The sequence below is a fragment of the Pteronotus mesoamericanus genome, unplaced genomic scaffold (assembly GCF_021234165.1).
Source record: "Pteronotus mesoamericanus isolate MK-2021 breed Mesoamerican mustached bat unplaced genomic scaffold, CSHL_Meso_final scaffold_167, whole genome shotgun sequence".
Taxonomy (NCBI): domain Eukaryota; kingdom Metazoa; phylum Chordata; class Mammalia; order Chiroptera; family Mormoopidae; genus Pteronotus; species Pteronotus mesoamericanus.
The window spans coordinates 22,256,102-22,283,120 of NW_026555308.1; the positions used below are offsets into that span (position 1 = coordinate 22,256,102).

Here is a 27,019-nt window from a genome sequence, read left to right on the forward strand (position 1 = left end):
AAAAAATAATAATATCTGATGGGGTTTTCAATGTATGTAAGTGCAATATATAAAGCAGCTACGACATAAAGGGTAAAATAAGTTGTGTAGCAAAATGTTTCTACATTCCAAATAAAGTGGTAAAATACTGATTCTAAGTAGACTGTGAAAATAATACATATACAGTAATCTCTGGAGTAGTGATTTTCAACCTTTTTCATCTCATGGCACACATAAACTAATTACTAAAAATCTGTAGCACACCAAAAAATATATTTTTGCCAATCTGACAAAAACAAATAGGTACAATTTTGATTCATTCATACTGGACATCTATTGTGTTGGCTGTTGTCATTTTTCAATTTTACAATCTAATGGAAAATAGGTCAGTGCCCCTGACTAAATAGGTACTGCATGTTTAAAAAATGTTTGCAGCACGCCAGTAGAAAACTGCTGCTCTAAAGGAACAATTAAAAAGCTACAAAAAGGGATATACAGTTGACCTTTGAAAAACATGAATTTGAACTACACAGTGTCCACTTATAAATGGATTTTTCCAAGTATCCCCTGGGTTTCACATCTGTGGATTCAACCTACTACAGATTGGAAATAGTATTTTCCATCCCAGGATGGGAACCTGCATATGTGGAGGACTGACTGAAATTATATTGATATATATATGAATTTTTTACTGCCTATGGAGGTGCTGGCACCCCTAACCTCCACATTGAAGCATCAACTGTAGTTAAAAACACAATAGATGAATTAAAATGGAATAAAATCATTCAAATAATCCCCTCTCTCCAAAAAAGACAGAAAAGGGGAAACAGAGGAAACAAAAAAAATCAAATAAAATCCAAACATATCAATAAGATATTGTCAACATCTGCTCCTCTATGAAAGCATCATGAACACTGACAATAATCATCAAAATCAACTTTTTCAGAAGTCTAGAAATGTTCTTTGGATTGTTTGTGGAAAATGGCTGAATCCTGGTCAGGACAGCAAGCTCTGTGGTATTTTAACTTGCCCTATTCCCTACCCTCTCCCTAGACCCAAGGCAGCCCCTAAAACCAACAGCCTCATATTCACAGTAGCTATGAAAATTATTAGCCTACCAACTACTGGAGGTAAAGGAAGGGGGTGGAGGGCTTCTCAGAAGTTCCACACAGAGGTCTGTCCTTATTGGACCTAAGTGTTAATTCCCTGGAAACTTACACTCAGCAAGGATTTTCTTTATTCCACCTGACTGGGTGTAGAACTGCTTTTTCCCCAGACATTGTAATTTCTCCTAGGAAATGGTGGGAAAATAAAAATCACGCTGTATTAGGGGGTCTCACGGTGCATTTACAACTCATAAGGAAACTGGTCCTGGAAGGGGTCAATCATATTCCAGTATGTCAGTGACAGTCTGACTTTATCTTAAAACCCAAAATCACAATGGTCCAATCAGAAATTATGCCTAGGGAATTGCCAGATTCAGTAATGTTGTGGAGAGTTGCCCCCCCCTTTTTTTTTTGGTCTCTTAGCATCTTTGGTCCTTCCTATCTGGGGCTCCCCGTCCCTGATTCTCAGCCCAGGGGCTCCCAAGAAAGTGACTGGCACCTCTGGCCTTATGATGGGTTCAGAGGTAGGCAAGACTGGCAGCACTGTGGGATGCTGCCATGTTACTCACCCTTTATTCCTCCTTGTTAACCATGTCTCAATTGTGTCTTGGGTTGCCACGTGCCCAGTTCCCAGTGATGGATCATGACAGGTTAAACACAGTCATAACAATTCTATTTTCTATTCATCTGGCCTGATGGCAGCAAGACATAGCAAAGTGACCTAGTACTGATGAGTAAGACATAAGATAACAATTGCTGAGCATTTCTGGGAAAGTTTTGTTCTTCAGATAGGAAAAAGACCAGCCCTGGCTGGTGTGGCTCAGTGGATTGAGTGCTGGCCTGTGAACCAAAGAGTTACCAGTTCAATTCCCAGTCAGGACACACGCCTGGGCTGCGGGCCAGGTCCCCAGTAGGGGGCGCAAAAGAGACAACCACACACTAATGTTTCTCTCCCTTTCTCCCTCCTTTCTCCTCTGTCTGAAAATAAAATCTTAAAAAAGAGGGGGGGGCGGGGAGGGGAGGGGAGGGAGGGGAGGGGAGGGGAGGGAGGGGAGGGGAGGGGAGGGGAGGGGAGGGGAGGGGAGGGGAGGGGAGGGGAGGGGACACACACAGACAGACACACCAGACAAGCAGCACTTCTTTTCCCTCTCCTTCCTGTTTTGAAGATAGGTATGATGCCAGGAACTGCAGCAGCCCTATCATGCCCATAGGATAAAGGCCAAAAGAGCTAGAGGGATGCTGGGCCTGACACTACTGAACTGCTGAACCATACCAGGCTGGCACCTACAACCAGGTTTCCTGTTATGTAAGAAAAATGAACTCCTTTTTACCTGGCAGTTTAGTCTTCCGTTTCTTGTTGCCAAAAGCATTCTTAATTTGCCGCATGACTCAATCAGAGACAAAGGGACAAAAAAACCACATTTGCTAGGGACACCCCCTTACTTGTTCTTCCTGGACAAGAATAAGACATGGTTGCAGCCCCTGGGAACCTCACAATCACAGGGAGGACCCCCTGAGGACAGGGTGCCAGGAGACAGAGGGAGATCTAAATGAAACTCTTTTACTAGTCCTGCCTGAAAAAAGGTCTGTCTGGACTTAACGTGAGCTAGTATCTTTCTTTTGTGCTTAGCCCAGTTTGGCTTTCTGACACTTGCAATTAAATGAGCCCTAACTAATAGAAATAGCCCTCATTTCTTCACTGGTCAGCCAACCAGTTTTAAATTCCAGATCTCATTCCTGACAGATTCCTGCTTCTGTGATCAACACCAACAAAGGTCACAACCAAGAAAAGTAGGTGCCACTCACCTTCTTTTTGTTTCTTCTGTTCAAGTTTCATCTTCTTTGCCAATAATTTCTTCTCTTTTAACTTTTGGCTACAAATGTAATATAAATACATTAGTTCTTTAGATACCTTATTGTGTATTTTAGGAACATCTACTTATAGGATCTTTAAAGTCTTTATAAGGACACAAACAAATAATAAAACGAAAGAAATACTTTCTTTTGATTCTGCTACTCCAACATCAACATTATCAGGCTGTTTTCTTCAAAAATCAAGATAAATCCTCAGGAGTCCTAAGGTGATTAAAACAATCTAGAAATACTGGGAGAAGCTTCTTCATTCCAAGATACGTAGGCACTATTTTAAAGAATCCCGTTCAGCTCCCTAGAAGTTATGGGAGTAGATAAAAAGGGGTTCTATTGAAAGTCACATCACAGGGTGATCTGATTATAAATTCCTAATTGTGTAGGTCAAGGCAGGTAGTCATGCCCCAGGCATGTAACTTCTTTAGTAAAAGGTTTATCTTTGTCTCAACCAAGTCCTGTCCAGTGTTTCAGTGCATCTAAATTAACGTAACTTTGAAATGACTCTTTTTAGAAGTAATCCAGGCTCAAGAGAGCACACAATCTGGTGAACTATCCTGCTATCAATCCAGTCTCTACCTTGTTTTCTTCAACCTTCATTTAACCTTCCTTACCTCCTTCATTTCAAATGCATAAAAGAAGCTGCAAACTGCCATCCTGGGGAGCATTTAAGATCTTGCTTCCCAGCAACTGTCATCAGTTTGGCTCAAATAAATTCTTATAAAAATTCTCTACAGATTGGGATGTTGCTTACATCTACAAGGGAGCATTATTAAATAAAACACACACACATGCAGCCTGTATACTCATACAGTGACCTAGGGAAGTCACAGACCCTAGGAAGAAGCTAAATCAAGAAGTTCACTCACAGCACTTAATGAAACCTGATGTTAAAATACAGAAGTGAAAAAGACAGAAATCCACCTGATCACAGAAGTGCTGACCTCCACCCTTTGGAGAATCTGTAACAAGCTGGGGGAGGGGCACAATAAGTGACTTGATTTCTCCCCAGGTACAGGGAAAAAAGCCATTCCTCTACTGGACGGCTCCATGGTGGACTGTAACCACTAAGACCTCTACAGGTTACAGAGGTCAGCTTTTGACGGCAAGGACCATTCATCAACCATCTACCTTCCCTTAAGTCTCCTGCCCTTAAGTCTCATTAGTTATGGGATGGCACAAGGCCCTTACCGCTTTTTTCGACGCTTTGCAGTCTGCTCCTCTGCAGCAATTTTATTCCTTTCCAGTCTCTTTTGAAACTCTACATCCAGTTTTTGCTGCAAAAAAATCCCACAGCATTTAGAAACACTGTGGGCTATGAGAGCTAGAGAAATCACACAAGTGGTATACTACAAGCATATCTAGGTCTCCAGAGCCACTTTAAGTGGTTGCCCCACAGGTAGGGGTGGGAAATCAACACAGGACTTTCTGATGAATTAACTCTTTTAATTCATTAAGGTATTAAGGAAGGTTAGCAAGACTCTAGGAAAATTCCCTGGCAAGTTGAATGAGGAAACTAAGACAGACAGTTGAACAAATGGTGGGAATGGCTGAGCAATTAACAGCCAGCTAATAAATCACCAGACCCTATCCTCCCTAACTGAAGATGCCTAAGAGCAGATGGTTTAAATCACCATATTCAGGGAGCCAGATAACAACCAATTAGAGCCAGACTAATCCAAGATAAAGGTAAAAAACACCAGAAAATGATCCAGACCCCATTATACTCATTTTAATGCATCAGCAGACTTAAGGACACACCGGAATTCTCCTGGAAACTTCCTTAAAATTCCCACCTATAGAAAACAGATAAAGCCCCCAGGATGAAGACTGCCAGAATGTGCTCTTCTCTGAGCACATCTGCACCCCCACTTTCCTCAGGTGAGTACTTTGCTTCTTCTAGCCTAAGCGCTAAGGATCCCAATGGGACCTGCACCCAGGAGCGCAATGGGTAGCAGCAGCTCGCCCCGGGCTTACCCCCTGATCCTGCCAATGGGGACCCTTTACCTTCCTTCACTACCCCAAGCTTTAATAAAGTTACTCTCACTTTCACCTGGACTCGTGTCTTGAAACTGTTCCTGCATGAGTCAAGAACCTGGAGGTCACCTGACATACAAAAGGTTCTGAACCACGGAAGGGCAGAGCAAGCCCCGGCATGGAAGCGGTCTGTTAACAGTACTACTTGTGAACAACAAAATTTAGGAGAAACTGTAACCAAACGCCAAGTCTGGCTGCCTGCTGCTAGGGAGGCCAATACTCAACAGGTAGGTGCTGATGCAAAGTGATTTATTCAGATGTCAGCCATCTGGAATATGGGGGACTCCTGTCTTAAAGTCCACCTGCACTTCTCAGTAGATGCAGAGGTTTGTTTTTGTTGTTGTTGATTTTAAATATTTTATTTATTTTTAGAGAAGGGAAAGGGAGGAAGAGAGGGAGAGAAACATCAGTGTGTGATTGCTTCTCGAGCGCCCTTTACTGGGGACCTGGCCTGCAACCCAGGCATGTGCCCTGACTGGGAATCGAACCAGCGACCCTTTGAGTCGCTCAATCCACTGAGCCCTACCAGCTAAGGTGGCACAGAAGTTTTTATGAGGGAAAGGGGACAGAACAAAGAGATCAAGGGAGGGGGTTGTAAAGTTCTCTACACGTAGATGAGCACAGTGCGTTCCGATAGGGAAAGTGATGGTCTGGTGCGCATCATCCTGGTTTAGGCATCCTGGCTTCACGCCATCCTGGTTTTACATCATTCTGGCTCCATGGTAGGAGGTCCGCAAATCTTCCAGAGCTGGGATGTCTGAAAGTCAGAGTCTGTATCTTTTGAGGTTAGTTCCTAGGATTCTTATACAAACATGTTATCTATAAACTAACCATTACTCAGAGTCTGTACTGACAGAAACTCTGTCAAAAGAATGGTGGGTGGGGTTACAATTACCTGCTGATATAAAGCTAAGAGAAAGCGCACTGTTCCTTGAGGGAAGAGGCAGCACTACCAGCGGTTCGGCCAGGGCCTTAGTGCAATATTTTGACTTATTTGATCTTCATCCACTGTTTCTGACACATAGAAATTCATAAATTTCCCACAGAAGGGCCACAGGGATATCTTTTAATATTTAGCTTTGTTCCTAGTTCTTAAAAAGAACTCAAGAGATAAATGTGAAAGGGTGTCTTTTGTTATTCATAATAAGCCCCTTTCAACCACAAGAGTTTATGTTAATAAGTGACTTTTGGAAAACCCTTGAGGGAGAGGGCTGGTTGACAGGGGAACTTTCAGGCCCACCTCCTGACCTCCAGGAAGGAAAGAGGGGCTGGAAGCTGAATCAGACACTAAAGGCCAATGATTCGATCAAGGGTGTCGACATAATGAAGCCTCCAAAAAATCCAAAAGAATAGGGTTTGGATTGCTTCCAGGTTGGGGAATATGTGGAAATGCTGGGAGAGGGTATGGAAGCTCCTCGTTCCTTCCATTGGGCTGTTCTTGAGTTCTATCTTTTTTGTAATACACCTTTAATCTAGTAAATAAGATGTTTTCCAGAGTTTTGTGAGCCCCTTTAAGCAAGTTAATTGAACTCGAGGAGCAGGTCATGGGAAACCTCGGATTCCCAGCTGGTCAGAAGCACAGACGACAACCTGGACTTCTGATAGGCTCCTCAAGGGGGGGGGAGGACTGTCTTTGGGACTGGGCCCTGAACCTGAGGGACCTGCCACTATCTCCAGGTAGACCGTAGTGGAATTAAGTTAAATTGTACGACTCCTAGCTGGTTGCACAGAATTGCCTGGTGTGGGAAAACTCTCACATACCTGGTGATCATAAGTGTCAGAAGTATAGTAGATACTGAGAATAGAAGAGACACAAAGGAGTGTGTTTTTTCTTTACAGTGACAGGGACTCATTAGATGAATTGGCCTCTCTGCCTGGAACCATGGAATTTTCAAGTCCTAACCAGCTTTGGTTATCATGACTGATTCTAAAGCGGCATGACACATATTGTCATCACCTGCTAGTTCTCTCGTTCTCTCCCCCCCCCATCCCTAGTATTCCTCCTAGAAGTTTCCTGTTTCTAAGTCTTAATTTCATGATCTATAAAATGGGAAAAACAAAATAGAACAAAACTTCTCTCCCAGGGCCTTTAGGAAGAATAATGAAATGCAGTTGATAACCTACAGGAAAGCACTTATAAATTATGAAGACATCTACTGATATAAAGTGTCATCTCTGTTTCTTCTAGTCATAGCCATAAAGATCAATGGAGCAATAAAGGAGCCGGCAAAGGAGGAAGAGGTGGCAACACCTCTGCTGGTCTGCACTGCCAAGCCTCTGTGGATCTACTTAGAGTGATAAAGAAAGTATAAAATAAAATAGGGTCTTTTTTCCAAGGAGAAAATTAGCTTTAATTAGAGGACAACTAGAAAGCAAAGGACTTAAAGCTACAAGAACTGGGTTTATTTAGAAGCTGAGCTGTAAACGTCTTATTCTGTGCTGCTAAAGCAGCTGCATTGACCAGGTGAACTAAACAGAGGCCTCACTGGCTGCCTGACCCTGGCTGTGGCGAGGGTGGAAGCGAGACGTGCTCTGTCACAGGTCACTGTGACTGATGAAGGTACTCTTGCCTCTTTTTTTCTTTCTTTTTTTCTTTATCCCAGAGCCTGTCTTTCACCATGTGAAATAAAAACCTTTGCATCTGCATGGTTTCAAGGTTTGTAAACATTTTCTTTATTTTCTCTGGGACTTTAAGCAACGTATGGGAACTTCAGACTAACTGATGGCATTTGAGGTAACAGCCTGCTCTATGCTCTACTTCTTTCCTCCCCTCTAAAATAGTTTAAAAATAAAAAAGTGCTTCTGATACTTTCTTTATACAGATTTGTTTATTTCTGACAGTGGCAAATCCATCACAGTGACCTGGTATAGCTGTGTGACCAGCCACCTGAAACTTCCTACTAAAATTAACAATGTTACAACCAGGGGACAACAGGAGCCGGAGAAGAACCACCAATATTTGGGGGTTGAGAAAGGCTGCGGGACAGGCAAATACCAGCTGAAAAGCAGCACGATAATCCCAAAACCATGAAGATATTTTTTTGAACCATTTTTTCCCCATTCCAATAATTTTTCACATTTTTTCCTATATTTTGCCTGCCCCTTTGGTTTAATATTTTCCCTAGTGTGTCATATTGAAAAATTTCAAACACAGAAAAGTTGAGAGAATTATACAGTGCATATACCCACCGCCTAGATCCTACCATTGACATTTGCTACTTGCTTTATCACATATCTACCTACCAATCTGCATGTCTATCCATTCATCAGTCCATCTTTTTGCTGCATTTCAAAGTAAGTCGCAGTCATCAATGCATTTCACTTCTAAGGATTTAAGCAGACGCATCACTGACTAGAGTGTAGTGTTTGTCTATTTCCATGAAGGTAATACTTCCACACAACAAAATGCCTAAATCTTGAGTGTGCAATTTGACCAGCCCAGAAAGCTCCCTGACACCTCTTCCCAGCTAACCCCTCATCCAACCCCCCGAGACGGCTTACTGTTCTGAGCCCCCCACCACCACAGATTAGGCTTCTTCCCCGCACAAAGTGGTTTCCATGTAAGTGGAATCATATAGTATGATCTCTTTCGTGCAAGACTGCTTTTACTTAGCATAATGTTTTAAAGAATTATCCATGGTACTGCATATATCAGTAATTTGTTCCTTTTTGTTGCTAAATAGTATTCTATTTTTAATGAATGCTGTTTTACTTTTTAAAAGTATTTTATTCCTTTGTATAGAAATAAATTCTACAAAGATTCTAGTTTTTAAAAACTGAATTACTGGAAAATCAAATACTATTGGGTAATCTCCTCTTTCATTAAAAAGCAAACAAATTAGTATCATTTAGAAGTATCTGAGTCTCTCTACATGTACAAATGTATTCCATGAAATGACAACATTATAAGACTGAGGAAAAGGACTTTTCCAGTGATGCTCTAAGATTTAGAACAAGGGGCAATCTCTCATGGACAGTGTTAAGGGACAAAATCAGATTTGGAAAATCACAAAGAAACCAAATAATATTGGATTTTTATTAATGGTAAGGTGGGCAAATATAGGAACACGATACAGAAGTCAGTATTTTTTTTTCTGCATCTTGCTAATATCAAATAATAAAATAAGAAGACCACCTAGCATTACTGCAATCAAAAGACTTAAAATCTTTGAACCAATTGTGGTGAGATATATAAAAAATCTTCATAAATCATCACAGAGAGACAGAAAAAGATTTAAACAAATGAAAAAGATAAAGCTTCTTGAAAGGATGACTAAACACTATAACGTCCATTCTCATTCAAGTTAAGTTACAGGCTCAATTCTAGTAAAAAACCCAACAAGATTTTTGGTGTGGATAAAATAACCGCAAAATTTAATTAGAAAAACAAAAAAAGTGATATGTTCAAAAGAGAATTTTTTTGAACAGGAGACGTCTGGCTCTTCCAGTCAAGTAACAGAAAGCTTAACAGTTCTTACAGTACAATTTCTAAAGCAATTCTCAATTTTTAATCAATTACTATTTGACACTCATCATGAAAAATAGCCAGCCTCCAAGCTAGAAAACAAAAAGCAGATACGGATGAGCACACTACTATTCACAAAAAACACTGCTAACTGAATTAGCAGCATGCAGCCAAAAAGAGAAAGAATAATGGTATGCAGGAGACCTTGCTTTCTATTCCACTTCATGACAAATGACCTGGATGGGGAAGGGGACCCTCCCTCCCCTCACTCATCAACTAGTGTGATTATCTTGTGCTGAGTCTGACCTAGGACTCTACCTGATGTTTGTTTCTGGTGCTGACTTTAAAAGGTAGCTCTTACCCAAAACAGGTGTATCTACTCAAATGCTTTTTTCCTAAAAGTTGTATGTACATATTGCCCAAACACAAGGGTTCAGCCAGCCTCCTTGCTCACTGACCTTCTCAGCCATGGCATCCATGTAGTCCTGTCGCTGATATTCTCTCCGGCGCAGATGCCTATACACATGGAACTCTCCACTTCCAGCCCCAGCACTTGAACCTATAGCCAAGACAGTTGAGTTCTTGATGAGCTCCAGCTATCAACATAGACTAACTTTAATTAAAAGTGACCAAAGAGCCCTGGAAGGGTGGCACAGCTGGTTGGAGCGCTGTCCTGTATACCAAAAAGGTAGTGGGTTCGATCCCTGGTCAGCACACATATAAGACTGCCAGTGAATGCATGGATAAGTGTAACAACAAAGAGATGTTTCTCTCTCTGAAATCAATAAAAATAAGATAAAAAATAAATGAAAGTGACCGAAGAGGGCCTTGACCAGGTAGATCAGTTGGTTAAAGCATCTACCTGGCCCAAGTTGCGGGTTAGATCCCCAGTCAGGGCACACATGAGGATCAACCAATGAATGCATCAATAAGTGGGGGCACAAATGAGTGTTTCTCTCTCTCCCCCTTCCTCTCTAAAAGTCAATAAGTAAAACAAATAAATAAAATAAAAGTGACCAAAGAAACTCAAATAATGCAATGGGCGGCCTGTCCTATTCCCTACTGTACCACAGAATCTAGCCCATTAAATACTTGTTGCATGAATGGTGAATGTGAAGTCACTAAAAATTTCACCCTAATGCACTAATAAGAGGACAAACATAATGCAGTTCAGTGACTGAAAACCTAGTTGAGAGCCTCTGTCCTTTCCCTCCCTGCCAGATAATCTCACATATGACATGTTAAATATCTTTTTCTTTTTTTGAAGATTTTATTTATTTATTTTTAGAAAGAGGAGAAGGGAAGGAGAAAGAGAGGGAGAGAAACACCAATGTGGGGGTTGCCTTTCACATGCCCCCAGCTGGGGACCTGGCCCGCAACCCAGGCATGGCCCCTGACTGGGAAGTGAACTGGCCGTCCTTTGGTTCACAGGCCGGCACTCAATCCAAACTGAACCACACCAGCCAGGGCTGACATGCTAAATTTCTACTAAGCTCAAGATGCCCATGATGTATTAAGTGAAAAAATTTGACTATTACTAGTATGTGTAGAACAATCATATTTTTCTAAGAAAATTTCTTCTTAAGCAGCGGTGGCTTTGACTATGAAGAGGTTTAGAAGGCTCTATCAGAACGTTACAAGTCGAACAATGAAATTGCAGGTGGTTCCAACTTTCTTAATGCCTCTATTATTTATTTTTCTTTACAGTTAGCATATGTTAATTTACAACCCAACAAAATAAAACTGTTTCCATTTAGAATAACCAATATGAGACATTATTAAAAACAATGCATAAGAAAATACTCTAATGACAAATCCCTTCATTGTGAAAGCAAAATATTGGTCACGTGAACAGCTTTTCCTATTTGAGATCTAATTAACATATACTGACTGCAGGGTTTTTATATCTATATTTCAAAAATTATATTTACATGCACACATATCTCCCAGAAGACATTACCCATTACATCCCGGACAAATTCTGGGGGAGGCCGAGGCGCCCATTCACTCATTTTTTCTGGAATTGGAACTGGTTTGTCCTGAAATATTTAAACAGGAAAGCATTTGTAAGTATAAACCTACTGACAACGTGACATCTCTTATAACCAAAGAATTTTAATAGACAATATAGTGGGGCTGCTTCGCTGCTCGGACTCAAAGCTGACTTTTATCTTCTTTACTTCACCCTGTATACTTTGAGGTCTATCGCAGCCCACAGCTTTGTCAAAGCTACACTAACTTTCCAGAGAAGAACTCAGAAACGTTAATTACCATATTTTATGGCTGGACGCCTCCAACTTAAACCCTGCTACACGATCAAAGTCAGCTCTGTCTACTGAAGGATGAGACCTCATCCAACTGTTTTTATGAGTGAGGGGGCTGAAGCCTGGGCGGGGGGAGCGCCTTGTGCTAATACCTCCAACAAGATACTGTTTAGAAAAAAAAAATAACCCTTTGCTAATTCAAGGGTTCTATCTTTTCAGTCTAATGTTTCTGACGCTCCTGTTCCCAAAATGTTTAACTAGAAAAGGTCTTCGAACACGGAAAGCCGCTCCACAGCGCTTTCCCCCCATCCCCCACCCCCCAATCCTGGCTGGGCTGTAACATAAGGGCAGAAAGAAGCTCACTCTCTCCGGAGCAGCCTACCCTTTACTAAGGACTGGCGCTGGCGTTCGGGCACTGAGTTCCTGAGTTTGGAGGCGGGGGAGGCAGGCCCAGAGTAGCCGGAATGGAAGGGCGTGGGACTCGGAGGGGCCGACGAGCCCGCGCCTTGTCTCACCGGGTTTTTCATGAGCCGCTCCAACTTGAGCTTCTGCTCCTCCGCCGCATTCTTGGGGATGACGAGCGTTTGCGGCTCTTTCTTCGGCCTCGGCGGTCGCACCGCGGAAGCTGCCGAACTCGCCATGACAGCTCTCCTGCTTTCCTAGCGAGCAGCGGCGACGACGGCGCACACGTATGACGACAGAGCCGAGAGCCAGCTACGCAAGCGCAGTCTCCCAGTTGGGCGGGACTGGGACGGAATCTCAAACTGGAACCAGGCTGCTGAATATTCATGAATTTTTTCGGGTAATGAACCCGAGTCCGGTGGGTTGTTTTGATCTTCGCTGCTTGATTTCATTTCCTGTTTCTGGGCAAATCCCGGCAGCGAAACGCCCACAACCCGGGGCGAGAAGAGGCCCTGCCTCCCCAGCCGGCTTCTCCAGTTGCGTGCGGTTCAGCGCTCTTTTGGCTCCCATGCTGTCTCTCAGCCTCCCCTCCCTCCCTCGGCCTTTGTTCTGATCCTTGGGTCTGGTCCACTTCCCCCATCTATTTCTGACTATCTTTATTTAGGAGAGCGCAAACAACTCCCTAAGGACTGGGGCCTATCTCTTTTGCCCACCTTGAATTACTCTGCATCTGGCACCTCGCCATACCCATGCCAAGTGAATGAGACTTGTTTATGAGAAAGAGAAAAGCTGTTCCTCACTTCTAGGAGCTGACCTGGCCTTCACAGCTAGGTGCTGGCGCTCTCCTGTTGGACATCAACAATTTCCCAGAACACCAACATCACATCAGGCTATTCCGTGACCGTGATGGAGCAAGATGTAAACAAGAATGTTCTGTAATCATGTTTGAACTCAAACGAAAACGAGAATATCTCTGGAACTAGAAAAAGACTGCACATTTTCGCTTCTCTGGCTAATAATGAGTAACTGCTGCTACTTTACAGCGTTGGCCTCCTGCTGTAAATATTTATTCATTCCTCCTGCTTTAAATATTTAAGACATCTAATCATAGAATTGTCTCTGCTTCTTGGGAGCATCTAATCCAGAATAGAAACCCAGGTACTTGAACCCTCCCCCAAATCATTTAACCTAAACCTAAATCCTATAAATCCTCTTTAACACCCATTTGCTAAAATTAGTGCAGTCATCCTAGAAAGAGGTAGTAAACCCAACTTGTTCACCCACTGGTAAGTTCTTGGTGGTCTTCACAATTGGTTTTCTCGTTTATCATTTGTTGCCCACTAGAGAGCGGAAGTTGTGTCTGAAACTACTGTATTCCCAATGTCTGCGGCAAGGCCGAGCTCCCAGAAAGCCACTCAAACATTTGTAGGGTGACCATGGGATCTTGGGGGCCAGGCATCTCAGGTACTGTCAGTGCTGCTGCCTGCTCAGCCCGCTCAGCCCAGGGTGGTTCGCCCACTGAGCGTTCAGGGGTGGAACCGCTGGCTCCTGCGACGGGGTGCTGTTTGAGCACTACCAGACCATTCTTGGCTGCCTGGTAGTGGGTGGTTTTCCAGGGGCCAAGAGTGACAAATTAGAGGAAGGTCTAGAGTGGCCCAGGTCTGTCACTGTACCCTAGGGAAGGCTTGGCCTGGGTGTGCTCAGGGACACATGACTCTATCTTCACTGACTCCAGCCACCCAGGCACCTCGTTTTTATCCAAACACACCAAAACAAACACACACTTTACCAGGAGTGTCCTTTCCTCCCTGGAGAACTCCCACACACCCTTCTTAGTTCAGTTTAAATGCTTCTTCCTCCATGAATCCTCTGACTGCCCCAGCCCCTTCCTCCCGGCAACAGTTGCTTTCTTTTTGGTTCTCTCCTCTGCTCTGAGTCCCAATGGCTGGCAGGTATGTCCTTATCATCTGCCTATCCACAAGTCTGAGGGGAGAGCTGAGTCAAAATCTCAGCATCTAATCCTGGCCTAGAGTACAGTGGTGCTTCCAGAATGCTTGCAGAACTGGGGGTGGGTGGGAGGGGGGTGGGTTGCTGTGGCAGATGGGATATGGGGGAGGGGACGAGGCGAGAGGAAGGGAGGCGCTCAACAACTGCCGGAAAAAATAATGAAGGAACATGTAAATGAGATGATCAAAAATGAATAAGGAAGTTAAATGAGTGAAAATATGAGACATGAATGAACACCCTATAAAATAATATTGAATGTCAATTGTAATTGAAAAAAATGAACATTCAATAAATAAATGGATACATCATGGTGAATGAATGAAAGAAGGAAGGAATAGATACATGAGACCATTAGTGGAAAATTACAGAGCCAGGAGGGCAGCGGTCTCCCTGGCACCCTCAGCTCAGGGTGTGGCACAGAGGTGATGCTTGGTAAAAGAGACCAGCTGCGGGATGGAAGTCAAGCGAATGAATGAGGTGAATGAGTGCATAAAGGTGGGGAAGAGTTAAGCCATGTGAGTATGAAGGAACTGGTAATACCCTCATTCTAAGCCTAGTCTAAGTGTGTTGGCATAATTGTCATCCTTATTTATAGATAAAGAACTGAGACCAAGAGATGTCAATGACTGGCGGAGTCACAGACTCAAACCCAGCAGTCTGGCCCTAGGTCTGTGAGGCCCTAAGTGATGATGTGACTTATGGATGGTTGGACCAAGACCCTCAGCAGACACTGGGGGGAGCCATCCCCGTGGCACCCTTCTAGGGCTGAGGCCAGATTTGAGGTCCTGCTCCCTGGGGGGAAAGGATGCCTCCCTAGCCTCTCTGCCTCACAAGAATGGACTCAGACCCAGAGTGCCACCATATCTGCCACCAGAGGGCAGCAAAGCTCCACCCAGGCCTACCTGCTGGCCCAGACCCCGGCGGCCCATATCTTAGCCCCTGGGGAATGAGGTCTCCTGTGCTGAAAGACACCGATGCTTTGGAGTCTGGTGAGCCTGTTGCCAATATTTGGCTCTACCCATTCTGGAATGTGGGCTAGAAAATCAACCTAACCTCTCAGAGACTATTTCCTTATGCTCAGGATGGGACAAGAAACCCTACCCTTGACATTAGCCTATCAATAAAATGATGTGAGGGAGGTACGGTGCCTGGCACAGCACCTGACACCCAATAGTGGAGTGACCTCCTGTCCCAGTCTGGTCCTAGGACCGAGGGGTTCCCCAGGACATAAGACTTTCAGGGCTAAAAACCAGAAGAGTCTTGGGCAAACAGGGACAGTTTGTCACCCAGAAAGGGTGGGTACTCCTACCTCAATCCTTAGAGCTCGGGTTGGTACTTAAAGTACTAAAACAGCAAAACTTTTTACAACTATTTCATAACTTGAGTTTCTCTCTGAATTAGTGAGTTAGTGGTCTTTCCACAGCGGTCCTGCTGTTGATGACGGGAGTTCGGCTCTACCAATGGGAATAAAAACAAAGATGGATATACCACTTTGGCAAAACATAAACACACATGTACCATACAAACCAGCGATCTCACTCCTGGGTGTTTACCCAAGAGAAATGAAAATATGTGTCCACTGAAAGACCTGTATGTGCATGAATAGAGCAGCTTGATTCATAATTGCCAAAACTGGAAACAATCCAAATGTCCACCTAATTGTGATATATACATACAGTGATAACACTACTGAGTAATAAAAAGGAAGGAATTATTGATACTTGCAACCACACAGATCATTCTTAAAAGCAAATGTGTTTAGTGAATAAAGCCAGATTCAAAAGGCTGCAACCCAAATGATCCCATTACTTGACACTCTGGAAAAGACAAAATGATAGGGACAGGACACAGATCAGCAGCTGCCAAGGGCCAAGTGTAGGAGGAGGGGACTGACTGTAAAGAGCCAAGGGAAATTTCTGGGTGACAGACATATACCCCTGGATTATGGTGGTGTGTGAACATGCATATCTGTCAAACTCATTAAACTATATGCTTTAAAAGGGTGTATTTAATTGAATAAAAATTATACCGCAGTACCCTTGACATAATAAATAAAGGTTGTCTGGCCAGGTTGCAGGGGAGCCGACCCCTCATTGCCTGAGTGGCTTTGGGGAGCACCACCAGCCATTGGCCCACTGAGGTGCCTGCCTGAGGTGGCTCACACTCTGTAAATCTGCCCTGCCCTGCACTATCCAGTGTGGGGTGGCAGTGAGAAGCTTCCTGAAGCATAGAGGCTAATGTGGATAAAGTCCCCACACTTCTGCCTCTGGACCCCCCACCCCCACAGGACAGGGGCCCGGCTGTTCTGGCCAAGGCTGGTTAGCACTCACAGGCCAGGGCTGTTTCTGACCCAGGCCTCACTGAGCAATGGTAGGAGGGGATTAGAGCTACAACTGGCATGACCCCATCCTCCAGAACTTTCAGGTTGACTCACTAAAACACGCCCCCATCCCTGAACTTGGATCCCCATGTGTGGGGGACTCTGCGGTCTGCTGGTTGAAAGAGCCAGTGGGAGAGATGCATCGCCCTGCCTGGGCTGGCCCAGTCCTTTCAGCCCCTGACATTGTGTACCTCACCTGTGCCTCACACACCCTCCCTGGGTGACCTCCCATGATTATGTGGGCCACCCACAAATCCTCTGCTGAGTTCCACACGCATGAGCAGATCATATTCAAAATGCCCCCAATCCAATGGTAATCAAAGTCACGAGCTTTAGCGGGCACTTTTCACATGTCAGGCTCTTTGCAGCTGGATCCTATGAACGATCTCATGAGATAGATACTTATGTAATAGACAGTATTTTACGAGATAGATGCTATTTTAAACTTTTATGTCATGAGTGAAAGGTGCATTTAGAAAAATGTACAAAAACAAAGCAGATAGCTCAATGAATGACCGCAAGCAAACACCAGTGTAAAACCATTCTGGTCGAGAAGCGAAATGGCCTGCCCCCGGAGCCCCCCCCGGACCCCAAAACAGCTGCTCCGCGCCGTTCCTCCAGAGGCAGCCACTCTCCCGGCTCGAATGGTAATTGTTTCCTTGCTTTTCTTTATGTTTTTATATGTTTACCACCTAACCATGCATCTCTAAAGCTGATTTAGTTTGTCCAGTTTTGGGAACTCTACATACTTGGACTCGATCAGAATGCTTTTTAAATATCTTCCTTTTACTCTGTGGCTAACCTGTTTACTCTCTTACTAGTACCTGTCCTCCAAAAACAAGCTCTTTATTTGAACGTAATAAAATTTATCACCATTTCCTTTGTTTAGAGCTTTTTGTATTCTAGTTTTAAAAATCTTTTCTTAACCCAATTTTATCAAGATGTACAATTCACCTCAAGTTGTTTTGGGGGTTTGGTATAAAGTAAGCCTCTGATTTCATTTTTTTCCATATCTGTATCTAATTTTCCCAGGACTATTTATTTATTTGAAAGATGTCATGTATTTATTTTAGAGAGCGGGGAAGGTAGGGAGAAAGAGAGGGAGACAAACATCGATTGTTTGCCTCTCACAGTGCACCCAGGCATGTGTGCTGACCAGGAATCAAATGAGCAACCTTCCAGATTTTCTGGGTGACGCCCAATCAACTGAGCCACACTGGCCAGGGCCCCAGAACTATTTATTGAAAAAATTGCCTTTCCTCATTGCTCTTGTGTTTCACTTCAAATCTCAATCCAACTTTTATTCCGGGTATTTCTAACACACCTTGCTTTGGGTGCACTGCACATCTCTTGCTTTGTGCCCTGGGGCCCACTCGGTATTCACACACGCCCAGAGCCAGCCATGCAAGGAAGTGAGCGTTACATGTGGGGCGCTTAACCAGTGGGGACAGGAATTGGTGGATAAATGCTTCTCTCTCCCCCTCCCTGGGTGGAAAATTCTGAGACGTCTTCTACATGGCTTCTCCGAGGGTGTCAGCTGGCTTGAGCCCAAGAATGCTCATAGCAGTGAACAGCTCAATAATTACTTCTTGTATTGGCTTTTTTTCCCCCCTTCGCTATTTCAACCTTCTTAGTCTTCTACTTTCTGTCCCTTTGGGATCACGTCCCAAAATAAACTACTCACACTTCTGGAGGGAACCCAGGCTGAGATAGTTGGTATTGGGAAGTGACTCATAAAAGCAGTCCCTTGGGTGGGATTATGGGATTGGATCACTCAGCGGTCAGGCTGCAGTGAGGACCCGCCCCCCCGACCCCGCCCCACAAAGGGCAAGTGGGTGGGTGATAACGCCTGGCATGCAACAGTTACATGATTACTAATACTCTCGCCTATGATTGAGTTGAGATTTAGGTAGAAGGTGAAGCCTCGGCTTATGTGCATTGATGACCCTTGAAATGCGTGGGGGCAATGGAGGGTGCAAAAATTGCCCTGTTCGCTGCTTTCTGTTAACTGCTGTAGAGGCTTGAAAGGGGAACAGGAAGGCTCAGGTTAGCCAAGCATCAGCTTATGGCCGGCTCTGACAGTCAGAAGGCACACAAGGTGGTAGGCACCGCAGAGGAGGCATTCGGGTAGACAAGATGCCCCGCCTAGTGGAGGCCCTCCTGCCTCTGCCCGGAGCCACTCCTCTGACGTACGATTGGCCTGCGAGCAGAGAAGCTGTGTGTAGGGCCGAAGGCACACTCTCTGTCTTTTAACTAGAGATTAAATTTACTGAATACAAATTTATAGATTTTAAAAATTATTTTACTGTGTATATACTTTTTATTTATCCTCATAGTTCTATGTTTCTTTTTATTGAACTCCTTGCCTAATTTTTACTGTATTTTTACTTTTTATTTCATTTGTCCTCCTCTCTTAGTTTGGAATTTAAAAAATTTTTATTTATTGATTTCAGAGAGAGAGAGAGAGAGAGGGAGAGAGAAAGAAACATTTTGTTGTTCCATTTATTTGTGCATTCATTGGTTGCTTCTTTTATGTGCCCTCAGCAGGGAATGAACCCACCATCTTGGCATACCGAGATGACGCGCTAACCAACTAAGCTGCCAGGCCACGGCAGGTTGGAACTTATATAGGCTTTGTTGTTCTTTCGGTGGTTGTCCTAGAGATTGCAGTACATAACAGACTCGTCTAAACCTAAATCGTGCAGTTTTACTTTCTTTAGGTGAATGCAAAGACCTCAGAACACCTTACATGTTTGTTTATTTTGCTTGGAGTTTGCAAGGCTTCTTGAATTTGTGACTTGATGTGTTTCATCACTTTCTCAGCCTTTATCCTTTCAAATATTGCCTCCGTTCTCCTCGCACTTTGCTCTGGGATTCCAGTTTCGTATACGTTAGAAGGTATGTCATAGCTTATGATATACCTCCATATGTTGGATTTTCATTTTTGTGTCTTCTATAATTTTATTTTTCCATGTTTTATTCTGTATGTTGTCTTATAATATATTTTTCAGTTGAGCTATACTCTTCATATGTATATATTTTTGTCATGAAAAACATTCATGGAATTCTTAATTTAAATGATTGTATTTTTTAGTTCTAAGTTTTCTCTTTGATTCTTTTTCAACTTGCTACGTATTTTTATAGGGTCCAGTTTTCTGCTGAAGATCTCAATTTCATCTTACATAGCATATTAAAATTTTTTTGTGTGTATGCCGATAACTTTAATATCTGAAGTCTCCACGCATCTGTTTTTGTTATCTGTTGTTTCTTCTGGATTTCCTCCATGATATATTATCTCCTAGTATGCCTGGTTATTTTTAAATGGGTATTTAGGATTATGCTGACTACCTCCAGAGAGGATTTATACTTACTTCTGCAAGAGTACACATTGCTAGTGCTTGAGAGTTCTAGCAGTCCCTGTTTATTATAATTCAATTTCAGGAATTAAGATGATTGGAAGCTGGACTTTAGTCCGTGTGAGAGCTAGTTTATTTCTGGTTTACTCTGACTCTTAAGATACAGCCCTTTGTGGTTTTCACTCCAAAGCACAGAGACTTCAATAGCAACACCTGCCTTGATGGTTTCTATATTCAAATAATTGATTCCTAGAACAACAAGGCTGTCAGAAAGCTCCTCAGGCTCTCAGACATTTGTCTTCTGTTTCCCAGTTGGTGGACAATTTTAGGAAAATGTGGTCTGAAATGCGGGGCTCGTCTCTGGATTTCTGATGTCTCCCAGATCTTAGCCTCATAATTCTTTACTACCTTCTGGACACTCCAATGCTTCAAGCAGACTTAAACAAATATTTTGGCAGCTTTTCTAACTTCCTTACTGGGTAGGTTGGTTGAAGGTAATGTGTCATTACCAGGAATGAAAATCTTTGTAGTAGATACTATTTTTTATCTTCATATTTTCAGATAAAGAAACCAGACTCAAAGAGGTTAAATAACTTGCCTAAGGTCACATTGCAAGACTTGATGGAGCTGGAATAATAGCATGGAACCTGACCCCAAAGCCTGTGTTCTTCATTTTTACGTTATAATACCACTAGGCAACCCAGCTCCTCCAAGTTCTTGATGCAGTGGGCTCTGCTTCTCGGCAGCTTCCCTCACCTCTCCTTTCTCTAATGCCCAGGACTCCCCCAGAACCCAGCCCTGCCTCTTTGGCTATTCCTTTGGCCTTGTTTCCCTTCATGCAGGCCTCTACCCAGGCGCAGGGCAGACCCATGCAGAGAAAAGTTCAGGTGCAATCAGAGCATGAAGAGATGAGGGCAGGCTTAGACATCACTTCCCCTTACTGGGGCTCTGAGTAGCCGCTGAGTTTACATGAGCTTCATTTGGAAACCTTCCACCCTTTGCTGACTCATATGCAGCTTGGGTCAATTCACACTCTCTGTAATTGCATCTGTGTCTTTTGAAGCCGCTGCAGAGTGGGAGGGGGCCACGTGAGGGACCTGATCATTCTCTTGGTTGAATTTCCTTGCTGGGACACCTCTATCTCGTGGGTTCACCCATGTAATCTTGGACCAGAAATGTGACTTACTCTTCGTCAGTTCTCTGGATGCCCCAGTGTGATCAGTAGGGCCTGCATTGTTGTCCTTAAGAGCCTCCCATTCAACTTCACAAAGAAAAGAGGCCATATGTCTTGAAGGCTGCTTATTCTCCCTCCACTTTCCCCTCCAATGGTTGACATTTCATCACCCCCTTTCCATCCTGTCTCACTGCTATTAAGACCACAAGTTTTGGAAGAACAGCAATTTTGGTTTAAATCCTGCATCTGCCATTGACAGGTTATCTGACCCTGAGTAAGTCATCAGTCTTTCTGGGCCTTAATTTCTGATCTCTAAAATGGGAATAATTATACTTATCTCATGGAGTGGTTGTAAGGGCCAATTAAGATCAAATGTGTGAACAGAACACAAGCTAGAATTCAACTAATGGAAGCTGGTATATATTTGTCACCCTTGTCATGGACAAGCCTGCTACCTGAGCTCTGCAACCTATTTCCCAGGACCCTTCAGGACTGGAACCACCAGCAATTTCTTCTTTTTCTGTTATTCTTACTCTCTCCTTCAACATACAGACATGCTCCATCCTCTCAGACTACATTCTTCTCCAGTTACTCTCCTTCCTTTTACAATCACACTTGTGCATTTGAAAAAATTTTAATTACGGATATAAAAGTAATCTTAAGAAGAGAGACTACAAAGTCACTCCATGTACCCATCACCTTACTCGAGCAATTATCAATATGTTTTGTTAAGCCCTCCTGCGCCCACCCCCATGGGAGTTCTGTAAAGCAAATTCCAGATATCATATTGTTTCATCTGTAAATACCTCTGGATGTATCCCTAACAAATAAGAATCTTTAAAAAAGACATAAACAGTCTAAAAAATTAACAGTAATTCCTTAGCATCACCCAATACCTAATGTTGTAGTTTTCTTAATTATCTCAAAAATGGTTTTACAGTTGGCTTATACATTTAGTTCCTGTCTTTGCTTATGCTTCAGATTTTCCTAAAATTTCTCAAACAAGCAGCATCTGACCTCAGTGCGCCCTGTCTCTCTCACTAAGCAGCTGCAGGCCCGGGACTAGCAGCAGCTGGCTGTGGTTTGCAGCTTGGCCTCTCCTGGGCACCTCCAAGCCAAGCCCAAGCAGCAGCCGTCTACAGATGGCTTGGTAGCTCAAGCCAGGTGGCCCTGGGTGGGACACAAGCAGCAGCTGACCTTGGCCTGCACCTCCTAGGAAGCTCAAAGAACTTAAAGCTAGAATAGTTGAACTTAGTGAGAACTTCAGTAGCAAAAAAAAAAAAAAGAAAAGAAAAGGACATAGAAACCATAAAAAAGTACCAGTCAGAAATAAAGGATACACTAACTGAAATGAAGAATAATTTACAGGGAATCAACAGTAAAGTAGGTGAATCCAAGAATTAAAACAGTGATTTGGAATATAAGGAGGCTAAACACCCGATCAAAACAGCAAAAAGAAAAAAGAACTAAAAAAAAAAATGGAGACAGCATAAGGAACCTCCAGGACAACTTCAAGTATACCAACATTTGATCATGGGGGTGGCAGAAAGAGAAGAGAGAGATCAAGAATTTGAAAAGCTATTTGAAAAAATAATGACAAAAAACTTCCCTAGCCTGGTGTAGGAAGTAGTCATACAAGTCCAGGAAGTGCAGAGTCCCAAACAAGATGAACCCAAATAGGCCCACACCAAGACACATCATAATTAAAATGCAAAAGTTTAAAGAAAAAGAGAGATTCTTAAAAGTAGCAGAAGAAAAGCAGTTAGTTACCTACAAGGAAGCTCCCATAAGACTGTCAGCTGATTTCTCAACAGAAATTTTGCAGACCAGAAGGGATTGGCAAGAAATATTCTAAGTGATGAAAAGCAACGACATACAACCAAAAGTAGTCTAACCAGCAAAGCTATTATTTCAAATTGAAGGACAGATAAAGACCTTTCCAGACAAGGAAAAGCTAAAGGAGTTCATCACCTCCAAATCAGTGTTGCATGAAATGTTAAAGGGTCTTCTTTAAGAAGAAGAAGAAGAAAAAGAAGAAAGATAAAAAATACGAACAATAAAATGGCAATAACACATACCTAAAAACAAATGAATCTAAAAAAATAAATGAAGAAGCAGAACAGAAACAGACTTATAGATACAGAGAACATTTTGACGGTTGCCAGATGGGAGGGGGTTGGTAGGGACATGTAAAAAAAGGTAAAGGGATTAGGAAGTATAAATTGGTTGTTACAGAATAGTCATGGGGATGTAAAGTACAGCATAGGGAATATAGTCACTAATAGTCTAATAACTATGTATGGTATCAGATGGTTACTAGATTTACCAAGATGATCAATAGTAAATTATATAATGTCTAGCCCTGGGTGGTGTGGCTCAGTGGACTGAGCACAAGCCTGCAAAGCAAATGGTCCCCAGTCCTAATCCTAGTCAGGGCATATGCCTGGGTTGTGGGTCAGGTCCCCAGCTGGGGGTGGGAAAGGGGCAATTGATAGATGTTCTCTCACGCATTGATGTTTCTCTTCCTGTCTTTCTCCCTCCCTTACTCTCTCTCTTCCCCTTTCTCTAAAAAGTAAATAAATAAAATATTTTTTAAAATAGTGTCTAACACTTGGATGTATACCTGAAATTAATATAATATTGTATGCCAACTGTAATAGAAAAATAAAAAATGATTTAAATTAAAAAAAAAAGAGTTCTTTGTCATTCTTTGATCCTTATGATAGAGTCCTCTGGGAATGTGCCAGCACATTACTGTGTTTAATTATGCCACTGGCTTGACACATAGTTAGAGTATTAGTTTCATTTTTTTGTCCACTGTTAGGAATTTCTCTGTGGTATTTTTCTTTTTCATGGCTTTCCAGGGAGAAGGGTAACAGACTTAACCTGGTTGCCTGAGGTGCTTGCTGAAGGAGCCTTTTAACTCTCAGTTCACAAAGGAAGCACTCTCCAATCATAGTCAGTCAAACTTCCACCCTGCCCTCCCAAGACTTCTACCTCTAGCGACAAGGTTCATCTGAGGTGGGCAGTGAAGGGGGCTGACGGAGTTCTGGAGGAGAATTTAGCATCAGCCTAAACACAGTCCTGAACCGAAACTGCTACGTGCCCTGGCTGGGTGGCTGAGTTGGTTGGAGCACAGTCCCATGCACCAAAATGTTGCGGCTTCAACTCTTGGTCAGGGCACGTACCTAGGTTGTGGGTATGTTTCTCTCCTTCTCTTTCTTCCTTCCTCTCTCTCTAAAATCAATAAAAATACCCTGTGGTGCATGAAAAAAATTTAGGATGAAAAAAATTGCCATGCACAGTAGAACAAAACTACTGTACTTTGCCTGCGAACATACACTTTCTGAAACATTTAACATCACTGTTGTTTCTCAAGGAGGAGTTCTAGCAGATCTGATAAAAGAGTTGAATGATTAAACATTTATCCAGTGGGTCATCTCTCCCTGCCACAGGATGAAAACTTAAGCAGGTGGCATTTTCCTGTTTGTCCGTAAAGGGTCCTCTTGTCATCATAAGTCACAAAACACAGTCCCAATTTAGATCAAGTTATGACTCAACCTCAAACTCACTGAGGGGCATCAAGCAAAGCTGGCAGATTTGGCTGGTAGAGAAAAAACAAGATCTTTTTAGATTCAGGCAGTTTCTCATTTACATAGAGAGCAAAAGCAAGATCAGCAAAGGTGTCAGATCCCAGTGTCCCTGCTCCACGGGATAACACCAAAACAAACCAGGACAATGCACCAGGAAGGGTGGGGCGCCCTGTAGCTGAGGAGCCGACTCTACGCTCCAGCCCAGCAGTTCCACTGCTGCACCTTTAGATGGGCAAGGCGCACAACACAGACTTCATTAGAACCCAGGACAAGGGATGGGAATCTGGCTCAGGCCTCCTTCCTGGGATATAGGGAGGCAGCTCCTCACACTCTGCCTAGGCTCTCGTGTCCTGGGAGGGCCGTGGGGCATTCTGCCAAGGTTCAGGTCAGCTGCGGTTAAGCCTTGTCTGCCTGGCCCATGCAGAGACATATGTGGCACAAAGGCACATTTCCCTTCTGGGTGTTAAGACTTCTCTTCCTTCCCTAGCTCAAGCTGGTGGCAGGGAGAGAGCCTTAACTCTGGGAAGGAGACTGTGGGTGGACTCTGCCCCGTCTCCTTGCTTACATCCTTCCCCACTTACTAGCTACTGTTTTGACCCTGGTAAGGTAAAAAAAGATAGAAGGTAGGAGATGTAAGGCAAGGAGATGGCCCCTTTGTGGCTGGAGGCCGTGGCATTTTTGAGCCTGGTCAAAGTCTACAGGTGAGCCAAATCCTCTTGTGGGCATTTTCTTGTGTCTCTCAGAGGGTCCAGCACTGGTCTCTCTAGGACCCTCAGGAAACACTCCTGTCTCTCTTCCCAGAGGAACTGCGGAAGAGCAGCCGCCTCCACCCTGAGGCTGCAGGCTGCTTTTGTTTTTCCCAGGCTTAGGTAAGAGAACAGTTGACTCTTTCTCTACGATGGCCCACCCGTGTGTGGACAGCACCACCCTCACCTGCCTCCTTGGCAGGAGCTCTGCAACTGCAGCTCCCGTTCCCCTTTTCCTTTCTCAACTCTTCCAATGGACTCAGGAGACACAGAATCAGCCTTTCCCTTTTTAAGGCCTGAGATGGTCCGCCTCTGGAATTTCGTCTCTCTCACAATTTTCAGTCTCAGCGACAATTTTTAACATCATGTTACTCACATCCTAAAATATTTGTCCCTTTTGAGCGTCATAGACTCGTGGTCTTTTATAGACTCAACTTACTCCATTGACTATAATTTTATTTTTATTTTTGTTTTTGATATGCAATCGCCACTCTGGCCAGTGGCTGTCCCTTTAAGCCGGCTCTTTGTCCTTTGTGGGTTGTATCCCCAGTTAGCCTGGGAAGCATTCTATCTTTTTGACAGCAAGATGTTTCAGACCCAGTGTGAGGTTGTCTTACTTAAATATGGAATTAGCTGCTCTTTCCAAGGAGCCTTGGCCCTGAATATTCAAACACTGTATTTGAGACCAAAATTTGGGCCATAGAAATGCAGATTTTTTAATGGTTTCTTATTAGTACTGGAGGCATTGCAGGATGACAGAACAAAAGAAATTACATTTTATTCAAAAACAAAAAGATAATGAATTTATGTAGATATTTTAAACATACGTATAATTTACTAAGCCCCTCTTTGTGCTGATGTGAGTCTTTTAACTTGTTTTCTCCTTTTGGGTTGATTGACTATTTTCTATTATTATATTCTACCTCCTTTCCTGGCATTTAGATATAACTGTTTTGTTATTTTAGTAGTTGTTTTGGGATATAACTCATCACAGCCAGGCTTCAAGTGATATCATATTATTATCACATACTTGTTCATTCTGAGAACTTTACAACAGTACGCTTCCATTTCTCACCTCCCAGCCAGTGTTCATTGTCATACATTTTGTTTCTACATCTGTTATAAATTTCTGTTGTAAACTCCATGATGCATTGTGTTTGCTTTAAATAGTTGCTGATCTTTTATTTATCTTAAACGTTTTATTTAAGTTTTTAGAGAAGGGGAAGGGAAGGAGAAAGAGAGGCAGAGAAACATTGATGGGCAAAGGTAGTGTGGATCAGTTGCCTCTCCCACAGCCCAACTGGGGGCCTGGCCTAGAGCCCGGGCCTGTGTCCTGACCACGAATCGAACCATTGACCTTTCGGTTCATAGTCCGGAACTCTGTCCACTGAGCCACACCAGTCAGGGTAGTTGGTGACCTTTTAAAGAGCTTTAAATAATAAGCAAAAATCTTTGTATTTCCATAACTACCATTTTTGATGTTCTTCATCCCTTTGTGTAGATCCAGGTTTCCGAGTATCATTTTCCTCCTGCTTGAAGAACATTCTTATTTTGTGTAGTATAGAGATGCTGGTGATGAATTTTTTAGTTTTAATATGTCTGAAACAGTTTTTATTTTGCCTCTTTAAAAAATGATGATAAAAT

The 27,019-nt window shown here is 43.1% G+C and overlaps 1 protein-coding gene across 1 annotated transcript in view; it reads right to left on the reverse strand.

Moving 5' to 3' along the window:
* Positions 1-12,391, reverse strand: part of PRKRIP1 (PRKR interacting protein 1) — a 28,507-nt gene extending 16,116 nt beyond the window's left edge. The window contains exons 1-5 of the mRNA XM_054589766.1: positions 12,233-12,391; positions 11,414-11,492; positions 9,912-10,012; positions 4,143-4,228; positions 2,892-2,959 (exon numbers count right to left, since the gene is read on the reverse strand). Coding sequence (XP_054445741.1) covers positions 2,892-2,959; positions 4,143-4,228; positions 9,912-10,012; positions 11,414-11,492; positions 12,233-12,358 — 460 coding nt within the window. The 5' untranslated portion in view covers positions 12,359-12,391. The remainder of the gene's footprint in view (positions 1-2,891; positions 2,960-4,142; positions 4,229-9,911; positions 10,013-11,413; positions 11,493-12,232) is intronic.
* Between the last annotated feature and the right edge of the window lie 14,628 nt (positions 12,392-27,019).